A 10,975-nucleotide genomic window follows, 5' to 3' on the forward strand; every position below is an offset into this window, starting at 1 on the left:
CCGGGCCCGCGTGGGCGGGGGAGCGGCGCCCCCACAGCCGAACGGCCGTCAGCGACCGGGGCAGCGGACGGAGACTGTCCCCTCACCCTAGGCCGGCACCATACCCCCCGGTCTTGGGCCCTCACGGCCCCTCACGGCCCCTCTCCCCTCACGGCCCATCTCCCCTCACGGACCCCATTGCCCTTCTCCCCTCATGGCCCCCTGTGGCCTATGAGGGCACAGACCCCGGTTGGTGGTGCAACCAGAATCGTTTATTACAACCACCAGGCAGCTTATATAGTACCAATGGATCTTCCTTCCCAACCGACATGTCCCTGCAACCCCCAACTGCCAGGCAGGCAGAATTCCCCTCCATCAGTCAGGGCCACCAGGCATTGCTTACAGGTTGTCTGGAGATGCTCATGGGCCATCCTCTGCCAGTGTTCCTGCTTCTTCTTCTCCTGGTCTCTGCTTCTTCCACAATCCTGTTAACATCCTGTTCTCCCACATCCCCCCTCCCCTCACAGCCCATCACGAAACGGCAAGTGCCAGCTATGCCCAAAGACCAGGAGGAGCCAAGACCACCCCCCAAACTCTCTGGGCTGTGGTCTCACCAGCTGAGGGGTCAGGCCGCGGAGCCCTACATGGGCAGCAAGACCCTGTTCCTCTGCTCTCAGCCACGCTGGAGCTGCCTGCCTCTGAGAAACTTCTTAGGGATGGTGAACAGATAACGAAGGTCACGACACAATGGCTGAAGAGCTTCCAGCCTTTCTGTGCCTTGCTGCCCCAGCTCTTCTGTGGGGAGCCAGGCTGGGGGGGGCTGATGACAAAGGAGATGCCCAGAAGCTAGAAACACGCAGAGGAGTTTGCTCCTGCAAGCATGGAGGATGCGTGTGTCCCTGCTTGCTACCCCAGACCAGAGGCTGTACAGGATTGATCTGGGGGTTACAGGAAAGCTGGGAGCAAGAGCCCCAGGCACCAGCCTAAAAAAACCTGTGTTGGAAGTGCAGCCATTCCCTGAACTAGGGGATTTTTATGTCTTCCTGGTACAAAGTTACAATTTTCAAGTTGACGGAAAGAATTTCTCCTGGGCTTTTCTGTGCTAACTTTTTCCAAGCTCTCCAGTATGGCTTGCTCCCTTTTGTTGCAGAAGCAACTGGGAGATGATCATTCTCATTTTCATGTCTCGTTTTAGTGAGGCACGCTACCACAAGTGTGTTCAGTAAACGAACACCATTTTGTCCAGAGACACAGTGGAAATTACAGGCTGTGAATGGTCTGAAGCTCTGCTTCTGCCACTGCAAATGTTTGCCTGCAGCCCAGGGCTTGCTTTGGTTTTTCCACTGGCAGTCCTCCCCCGAGGCACTCCGGCAAAGCACACACTGTCTGCACTCTGCTGCGCAAGCTGCCCCTGGGCTGAGACCAAATCCTCGGTAAATAATTAGCAATCAAAGGTCATCATGGTTCAGACCTTCCAATACAGCCGCTCCTGTTGAAAGTTAACCAGAGGTACTTGCAGCCAATGGTCCAGGATGAGCAAGAGAGAAAGGTTTAGGGAAGCAGCGTGGAGTGGATGTGCAATGGGGACAGGAGGAATTCTCTGGAAGTTCTGAGCAAATACCTGCTTCCAGCTCAAGGACACGGGAGGGCTCTGGCAGGGATGAAGCAACTGCAATGAAGAAGGGGACACCTGGACAGGCCTGAGCAGGGCACACCAGGGAAGCTGGGGCCTGAGACAGAGCAGCACAGCCAGCTGAGTGGGAGGAATCAAGGAAGAGCAGGGAATCCAAACCAACAGCCATGGAACACTCGGCAGAGTCCTGGAAATGAGCTCCAAGAGGGTAAATGAGACGAAAGGCAGTGTCTTCAGCTGGCTTTTAATAGGAAGCTGGCTTTGAAATTAGTAATTTGCAGATGTAGAGAAGGCACATGAACTTTAAGACAGCTCTCCAAGATCAGCTCCATTTTCTGCAAATAATTATTGGGGAAAAAAGAAAAAAAAGAAGAAAAAGATTATGGCTTCTCAGAGCAGCCTGTTGCTAATCACAGCGAAGGAACACTGCCTGTTATCTTGAAACACGGCTGACACTGACACACCACCAAAGGCTGATCCTGTTACTCTGGCATATTGCAACGAGCTGTGTGGAGAAGCAGAACAGAAATGCGTGGGCAGAAGAAGCGTAGCATCATGAGTGAGACTCTGCCACTGCTCCATGGCTCGGGTCACTTGAAGAAGAAGCCATACTTCAGTGGGTCCTCCTCTTCAACAGTGAAAGTGGCTGTACCAGTGTAAAAGGCTTCTCCCGAGACTTCCACGATGACAGCATTGTAGTCCCCAAACTTGGCTTCCTGCAGAAAGATCAGGATCAGAACAAAGGCAACAGGAGGTTCCCCGCTCTCCCAACCTCGTGACACACCAGCACTACCAGGCACTTAGGCAGAGACACCCCTCACTGAGCTCTCTGCCTTTCCAGGTACATCCCAAAGTCTGCAGCAGCCCTCTGACCTCAGCTTGCCCGCATCAGCTCCACACCCACACAACTGCTGCTGCCCCTGCCCTCAGCTTGCGAGCCCCTGCGCTGCCACAGCGGGGGTCTGCCTCAACGGAGGCCGACAAGCTGGTGGCTGCTTGCACCCAAAGACCGAGAGCTCCCTAGGGCACGTCCAAACCTTCACAGCCACCTGCTTCCAGAAGCCATAGGGACAGGGCTGGGACTGGAAATCTGGATGCACAGACCCAGCGCCTCCGAAAAACCTGCTCAGCCTTTTGAGCCGGGAGGAGGGGACTAAACCAGGAATCCACCCTTTAGCTGCCACTGAGAACAGACGAGACTGACTTATCTCTATCAGCACTGGAGATATTGCTCGCCCCTGTGCTCTCCTGATGGTTGAGGGAGGATTTGCAGGGAAACCACGCAGCAGCAGGTCTTGCTGTTACTTGCCTCCCTAATAAAAAATCCTGAAGCACGACGCTTGTTGGAAGGCAAGACCCCCAGGCACCTCCTCCTCCCATACGCGCTTCCCCAGGCACAGAAGCCTTTTCTGCTCCTCTGCTGAAGCCAAGCCAACAGCACTTTTCCAACAGTCCTCAAGACAAAGGGAAAGTCCGGCACAAGGAACTTGCCTTCACTGCCTTCCCAGTGAACAGGGACCCCGTGGTGCTGCTCCGAAAGCTTCTGGTCTGATTCAGCTGGATGAGTCCCTTATGGTACTGCAAGGCGATACGAGCTGTCACACCTGAACCTGTCGGACTTCGGTCGACCTACACTCAAGAAGAGAAGATGCACCAGCTCTAGTGTTCTGGGTTTTAACAGAAAACAGTATTGCTCCCCTCAGTTCTCCTCACCACCTTTACACTGCGCTTGGGGGGAACGCCTCTAGCCAGGGGTTTTGTACAGAATTCGGGTACATCACAAATGAGAAGACAAAATAAGCAGGTTTGGGGTACTTTTGGATTGTGATCAGCTTTGGCAAACTTGTAGGGATGAATGATCTAATAAATATTGAGGCTATTTAGGGAGCACTTGAAAGCTTCCCAGCATCATAGCAAAAGGACTGAGAGGGGCAGATGCCATTCTCAGGTGTCAAGGTAGGATCAGTTCTCCTTAAACTTCACTGAGAGAGCTGCTGGCCAGCCTGGCTTTTAAAATCTCCAAAAACGCAAAGCTGGCCAGCTTCCCAAGTCATCTGTCCCAATGCTCCACACTCCTTGCTACCGGAAAGTCCAACCAAAACTTCCCCTGATATTTATAGGATACCTTATCCACTGCAGACAAGGACAGAATTTTACACCCTCTCTTTTCTCTCTTGATCTGCTCGTCCCCAGCAACTGATCCCTAGATTAGAACTTGGAAGGAGGTGCACTATATTGGGATCTTGCCTCAGCCCCTGGACTCCTGGGAAATTCCTATCTATGGGACATGGGTACGAACCTTTTTAAAATGCCACCATCTAAGATGTGCAGAAGTATTTCTGTCATTAGGAACTAAACTAGACTGGGGTCAGTGACACTCAGGTCTTCAGAGCCACCACTGTAGCTGAAGAAATGATCGCTGCCCAAACGAGAAGAAACAGAACTACAGTGGATATAAGAAGATACCTTATCCACTGCAGACAAGGACAGAATTTTACACCCTCTCTTTTCTCTCTTGATCTGCTCGTCCCCAGCAACAGATCCCTTAGAACTTGGAAGGAGGTGCACTATATTGGGATCTTGCCTCAGCCCCTGGACTCCTGGGAAATTCCTATCTATGGGACATGGGTACGAACCTTTTTAAAATGCCACCATCTAAGATGTGCAGAAGTATTTCTGTCATTAGGAACTAAACTAGACTGGGGTCAGTGACACTCAGGTCTTCAGAGCCACCACTGTAGCTGAAGAAATGATCGCTGCCCAAACGAGAAGAAACAGAACTACAGTGGATATAAGGGAAAAAGGTGGTGCCTTGTGTGTCTGAGAGGATCCTCCTTCCGTACCTGTTCATCTGCAAACACGCAGATGTTGGTGGTGGGCTCCTCACTAAAGGCATCTTTCCCATCTGTCAGGATGGTGCCGTAAAGGAAAGCCAGGTCTTCGCTTTCAGGGTGATGAAGCTTGAACTGGGAACAGCACAGACGGGTTTCACCAAGGTGCACAGCGGCAGCACGAGCCGTAGAGCTTCCTCAAGAGACCAGAGGAAGGGGAAGGGGCCACACTGCTGCATTTCCACCTCTGCTTCTCCAGTAAGAGAGACAGGCGCAGCAGCAGGGCAGCGAGCTCCTTCTCACCTCCTTGTGAGGCTGGAGGGGGACTCTGAAATTCACCATGGGGCTGGAAAGATGGGGCTCCCTCCCACCCTGAGCACCTCCGGGAAACAAAGGGCCTTGGTGCGGTGTGGTCACCCTGAAGGGCACACGCTGAGGTCCCGCAGTGCTCCGCCATACCTGTTTCTTCACCGCTTCCGTCACCGCGCTCGCCGCGCTGACGAGGTCTCTGGTCTTTGAAGAGCAGACATCGAGGCCCAACTGCTCAGCACTGAGGAAGGCGTAGAAAGTGCCACCGTATCCGATGTCGACCATCACCTTCCCGTGACCGGGGACGTCAACGGCCAAGTCTGGGCAGAGAAAGGCGGTGAGGGGGGGAACCCATGCTGAGTGGGGGGTTCACAGGCGGAGCCAAGGAACCCAGCTGCGTGAAAGGAGACCGGGGCAACAACCCAAGCGCTCCCGTGACAGAGTGGGATGTGACACCTTAGACCATCCCCAACAGCCTCCTTCAGCCTTTGGAGAACAACGGAACCGGGGGGGGATTTGCCAAACACCCCTCAGCCCCCAGCCCGGCACGGCCACCACCAACCCCTCCCTCCCAGCTGCCGTGGCGCAGGCTCAGTCCCCACCGGTGGCAGCGGCGAAGGCGGGCACGCTGTGGAAGCGGACGGGGTTGCCGCTGCGGCGGCCGTCCCAGGGGACGAAGGCGGTGACGGGCCCGCAGGGGCACTGCAGGCGGACGGCGGTCTCGGGGCTGCTGGGCGCCGCCACCAGCCCGTAGTCCAGGGCGAAGCGGCCGAGGGCCAGGACGGCGTGGCCGCACATGGCGCTGTAGCCAGCCCCGTGCAGGAAGAGGGCCGCCAGGTGGGCGCCGGCGGCGGCGGCCCCGTGGGTCACCACCACGGCCCCGTACATCCCGGCGTGGCCCCGCGGCTCGTGCATCAGCGCCCGCCGCACGTGGTCCTGCGCGGCCGCCACCTCCCGCCGCAGGGACAGCAGCGACAGCTCCCCCGCCGCCGCCGCCTCCTCCGCCGCCTCCAGCCGCGGGACGATGCGCAGCGGCTCGCCGCCCGTGTGCATCTCCACCGTCTGCAGCACCGGGCCCGAGGGCGAATGCGGCGGCAGCTTCCGTCCGCTCCCGCCCGCCGCCGCCATCGCCACCGCCCGCTCCCTGCCCGGGAGGAGAAGCCCTGAGGAGAAGCCCCGCCCCTGAGGAGAAGACCCGCCCCCGCGCGAGGCCCCACCCATGGGCGGAGAGGCCCCGCCCCCTGCCTCTGACCACGCCCCCATGCAGAGGGCGGTGGCCCTCGCCCCCCCGCGCCGGAAGCGGAAGTGGCACTCAGCGGAAGTGGCTCCTAGGAGCTAGAGGGCTTGGCGCCGGGTTACCGGGATGTTCCGTTCCGGTAGGATGGGATGGGCCAGGCAGGCGACACCGGGGCTGGCGGTACCGGGCTGCGAGTGGGAGTGGGAGTGGGGATGGGGATGGGGGGGTTGTCAGCGGCTGGAGCGGGCTCAGGGTGGTGCTTGGTGGTTCTCGGCTGCGAGGGGGCCGGGCCGGGCCGGGTAACGGCCACGGTAACGCGGGCTGCGCTCTCCTCGCAGCTGTGGACATCCAGACCGCCTGCCTCGGGCTGTACTGCGGCAGGACCGTCCTGTCGGTCAACGGCTCTGTGGAGACCTACGGGGAGTGCGGGGTAAGTGCGGCGCGGGCTCGGCTCGGCCTGGGGGGGAGGGTTGGCCCCGCTCCCTACCGGGCCTGGCCCGGCATCGGCAGCGCCGGCCGAACCCCTCCGGGGGCTGAGGCAGATCCCGCTGTATGCGGCCCGCAGCCCAGGCCCGAAGTGACGCGGGGAGCGGGTGGAGATGGGGGGATACAAAGGGCGGACATAACTCCCTCACCGAAAGCGGGAGCTGCTGAGTGAAACGTCTCCGAAGGAGGTGCTGAGCTGGAGCCGAGCTGAGGGGCGGCCAAAGCTGGAGCAGGGCGGGATGGCACGGAGAGCTGCGCTGAAATCACGGATGGCATTGGGATGCAGAGGGAGAGCAAGGCCCAGGGAGGGTGGGATGAAGGTGGAGCAAGATACTCTGTGGGGCAGTGGCTGTGAGGGGGCTGGTGAGTGAGCTGAGCAGTGTAAAGGAGGCGGTGTGGCTGCCCGAGGGGAAAAGGGAGTCTTGGATGAAGCCTTTTAAACATGCTTTACCTTTATTTATATTAGAAAGCAGTCAGAGCAAGGGAAGTTGAGAAATCACTGATGTTAATGTCTCATCTCCTTAAAAATCTGATAAGTTTCTTGCTCCAGAACTTAAAGGTGTTTTCCCAGGAGCTGCAGTGATTCGTGGTTGGTACACAGATGCTTTGTGAACACGGTCTCTGCTCTTTGTAGGTATGCCCTAGAGGTCAAAGAACCGATGACAACAAAATCTGCCGGGAATGTACGGGATCTCCGGACCGCTATGACTGGCTGTACCTTGGCTTCATGGCCATGCTTCCCCTGGTTTTACACTGGTTCTTTATAGAATGGTATTCAGGAAAAAAAAGGTTCATATACCCAATCTTCAGATAAGTTATTTAAAAATGGAAATCTCGTATCCATGAGTGATCAGTCTGAAGTGTCCAACAGTTCGTGCTGCTGGTTGAGCTGATACGAGCAGCACATAAGCTTTGGGCAGCTGGAGGGGGGGTTTATTTACAAAGGTAAGAGTCCTGCAGGTCCTTCTTGCCAGTCACTGCCCTCGGGACGTTGCTGTGTCTCCGTAATGAGGTGCGGTCTGTCTGGCCATTTGGGCTGGGTTGTGTTTCCCAGCAGCGGGCAGGAGCAGTGTGGTGTTATCACCCCTTCTCTCCTGGGCCAGACCTACCGCCTGCGGAGGCCCCCATCAGCTGCACACGTTCAAGGAGAAAATGGGTTTGAGGTTTCTCTTTGGGAATACATCTACCGGCTTTTGGTCCCGATAACGTAACTGCTGTGTAACTGTTGATGTAACTTTTATGCCAGTATGGTGCATGAAGGAAGTTCTGTAAAAAAGGCATTTAAAACCACAGCTTCACGCAGCCATTAGCTGCTGGGCCCAAATGCTATTCAGTCACATTTTACACTTAAATCATCCAAGATGATGAATTAGTTTTCACATTCAGCTTCAAATACTTAACTTTTTATTCGAGCAGAGTTATCCCATCCTTGGTAGTGGTAAATATTGGCTCTGTAGCAGGTTCTGTGCTGCATGGGCCTCCACTTTCAGTTGGTGTTTACATTTCTTACGGTGTTAGCAAAATAGTAGTAAAAATATCTCTCTCTCTCTCTCTCTCTCTCCCCGCCTCAGTTCCAGCGCGTTACTGCAGCACATCACGGCCTTGTTTGAGTGCAGCGTTGCAGCGATCGTTACGCTGCTGGTCAGCGACCCTGTCAGCTCCCTGCACATCCGCTCCTGCAAGGTGAAGAAGCTGTCGGACTGGTACACCATGCTGTACAACCCCAGTCCCGACTACGTCACCACGGTGCACTGCACGCACGAAGCCGTCTATCCCCTGTGAGTGTGGAGGCTTTTGCACTCCCAACTGCAATTCCCTCTTACACAAGTGTGCTTCTCTCCGGGCCCCTTCTCAAAGCTGCAGAAATTGTTCAGATATAACTTGTGCCAATGAGCATCAGTCACCTGGAATCTTTTGTGCATTGAGCTGTTTCATGTGTGAAACACATGGCAGCACCTGAGAATTCCTGAGTCACCAAAGGAGGTGGCATAAATCCAGGCTATTTAGTTATGAAGTGTAACACTTCATTTTTTTCCCCCTTTTCTGTGTCTTCACTGTTTCCCCTAGGAAAAGTGAGCTCGTTGTTGTGTTTTTACATCCTTTGATTGTAAATTCTTTAGATTTCACTGACTCTAACCCCAAATTCCCTGGTTCTAAGTTGAGTCTGTAGGAGAAAAAGAACTGCACATCTTAAGGAATTTCTCTCTCTTTTTTTTTTTTTCCCCAGGTACACCATTGTGTTTATATATTACGCCTTCTGTCTTGTGTTAATGATGCTACTTCGGCCTCTTCTGGTTAATAAGATTTCCTGTGGTTTAGGAAAGTCTGATCGATTTAAAAGCATTTATGCAGCACTGTACTTCTTCCCCATCCTCACCGTGCTTCAGGCCGTTGGAGGAGGCCTGCTCTGTGAGTTCCCTCCTAATAACACTAATAAACATACCTATAAACACACACTAACAAGTGACTTGTGGGAGGGGGGGAGGGATATGACACTCTTTTTGCTTTGAGAATAAGGATGTTGTTTAAGGTTATTGTGAAGAGCCTTACCTGGAAAGGTTGCTCATTAGTAGCCCTGTCCTAACGAGGCTTGTGACCAGCATGGCTTTTGCCTCTGCTGGTGCTCCTTTCCCAGAAAAGGGAGTAAAGGGGATCTGAGAGGGATCCTTCAGAGGGAGTTAATTCCACTTTCTGTTAAGGTGGAGTTTGTCTGTTTTCAGAGGTGGATTAAAGTATAAGTTTGGGGAGATCAGCTAGTTTTGGCTTAGCTTCCAGCATACAGGTCCCTCAAAATCCCTACTCAGCCTGACTACTTTTCTCATTACCTGCCTTTTTCAATTAGTGATTTAAGTGTACATTAATGCCTCCTAGAAATATTAGGAAAAGTTTGAAAACCTAAGACAGAAGTGTTGAATAGTTGTGCCTGGCTGACCCTTTCTGCTGTGCGTGTTTGATGTGATGGTAAAAGGTGGGCTGTAGCAGCTTAGTTTACTTCACACCCATGGGTCTGTATAGAAAAACTCTTTGCTCTGCACATATATCATGCATTCTTTTCCCTGCTAATGTCTTCGGTGTTTGCCTTTAGATTATGCCTTTCCCTACATCATACTGGTGCTGTCTTTGGTTACGCTGGCTGTGTACATGTCTGCTTCTGAAGTGGAGGTAGGTAAACATGTTTCCTCTGATAAAACTCATAGTATAAAGTACTCGAGACCACTTTGTCTCTTGCCTTTTCTCAGCAGTATGTTCTGCGTTTAAGCCTCTTCCTTTATGACTTAGCTGGAGGAGGCTCCTGCAAGACTTCCCTCTTGTGGTGTTCTGAGAAACTGTTATGTGCTGGAAGGGCTTTGCACAGGCTCTGTGCCTGTGACATCTCTTAAACATGAGGTATTTGGGTAGCAGGATGAATGCTAAAAAGATGCTCTGTGTGTTTTGCAAGTCTTTCAAGGATCTTCTCATCAGGAAGAAAAGGCTTGTTGTCCTCTTCAGCCACTGGTTGCTTCATGCCTATGGAATCATCTCCATTTCTAAACTGGATAAGCTTGAGCAGGACCTGCCGCTGCTTGCCCTGGTCCCTGCGCCCGCCCTCTTCTACTTGCTGACAGCGAAGTACACCGAGCCCTCACGGATACTCTCAGAAGGTGGAAATGGACACTGAAAGGAGAAGGAGCCTGCGCCAACAACACTGCCCTAATCATCTGGATTGAGCAATTTTAGTGCTTGTTATGCTTTGGGAACTGCTGTTTTAAAAGAAGTTATTTATGTACAGGACTTCCAGGTGAAACACCTCTGAGTGAGACTGTATAATACTAAAAAGCTGCACTTTCTATTCTTCATAAGTATCTGGTATAGATCGAAGGGAATGTCTTTGTATCTATTTATCACTGTGAATTCATATAAAAAGCTTGTGACACAATCTAGTATAGTGGTTTCCTTGTATGTGTTTATTTCCTTATACGCTATTTTAGGTGGTGTTTGAATAAAACAACAAAGTTTTTCAGTAGACTTTCAGTAAAACAAAGGGAGCTTGAATGTAACACGGAGCTTGGTCTTCACATCACAAACTCTAGCTTCTGTTCCCACCAGTGGACATACACCCTCGTCTTCATAAAATCTGTTGAGCGTCTCCTCGTTTATTCTTTGTGAGGACTTAGTCTGCTAGTGAGAAGGAGAGGAAATGCATTCACTATAAAGTATAGATTGTGCTCTGTGTACTTCATGTATGGAGACTGCTTCCTGGAGATGATTAAACGGTAGTAGCCTTTCCATGAAATTAATTTTCCTGTTCCTTTACTATAATTTTTATATTATTAAAGATTTTCTGACAGCCTACACCTTTTGTCAGCAAGCTGCTTGCTGCTGGTAAGCCTGTGAAGCACCTGGTATCACCCCTTTGGCCGCGGTGCCGTACACGTGCTACAGCAGCACCACTGCTCAGACAGCAGCACGGTTTAGCAGCAAAGGAACAGCTCTTGGTGCCATATCCCCACTGCAATAATG

At 53.0% G+C, this 10,975-nt stretch overlaps 3 protein-coding genes across 3 annotated transcripts in view; 1 reads left to right on the forward strand and 2 right to left on the reverse strand.

Moving 5' to 3' along the window:
- The window catches only part of GPR135 (G protein-coupled receptor 135), a 2,747-nt gene extending 2,569 nt beyond the window's left edge, over nucleotides 1-178 (reverse strand). Inside the window, exon 1 of the mRNA XM_014966570.1 lies at nucleotides 174-178. Within this exon, the coding sequence (XP_014822056.1) occupies nucleotides 174-178 (5 nt within the window). The remainder of the gene's footprint in view (nucleotides 1-173) is intronic.
- A 1,661-nt stretch (nucleotides 179-1,839) lies between these two features.
- L3HYPDH (L-3-hydroxyproline dehydratase (trans-)) lies at nucleotides 1,840-5,891 on the reverse strand. The gene is made up of 5 exons (XM_014966574.1): nucleotides 5,355-5,891; nucleotides 4,903-5,072; nucleotides 4,456-4,578; nucleotides 3,104-3,241; nucleotides 1,840-2,328 (listed from the first exon to the last, which is right to left on the reverse strand). Exons 1-5 carry the CDS (start codon nucleotides 5,878-5,880, stop codon nucleotides 2,203-2,205), a joined length of 1,083 nt encoding a protein of 360 aa, XP_014822060.1. The 5' UTR covers nucleotides 5,881-5,891; the 3' UTR covers nucleotides 1,840-2,202.
- Nucleotides 5,892-5,997: 106 nt separating this feature from the next.
- JKAMP (JNK1/MAPK8-associated membrane protein) lies at nucleotides 5,998-10,748 on the forward strand. Its single transcript, XM_014966567.1, has 7 exons — nucleotides 5,998-6,128; nucleotides 6,328-6,419; nucleotides 7,110-7,264; nucleotides 8,047-8,253; nucleotides 8,703-8,884; nucleotides 9,561-9,637; nucleotides 9,915-10,748. Exons 1-7 carry the CDS (start codon nucleotides 6,116-6,118, stop codon nucleotides 10,131-10,133), a joined length of 945 nt encoding a protein of 314 aa, XP_014822053.1. The 5' UTR covers nucleotides 5,998-6,115; the 3' UTR covers nucleotides 10,134-10,748.
- Nucleotides 10,749-10,975: the final 227 nt, after the last annotated feature.

Source organism: Calidris pugnax, unplaced genomic scaffold (genome assembly GCF_001431845.1).
Source record: "Calidris pugnax isolate Ruff unplaced genomic scaffold, ASM143184v1 scaffold74, whole genome shotgun sequence".
In the NCBI taxonomy this organism is placed as follows: domain Eukaryota; kingdom Metazoa; phylum Chordata; class Aves; order Charadriiformes; family Scolopacidae; genus Calidris; species Calidris pugnax.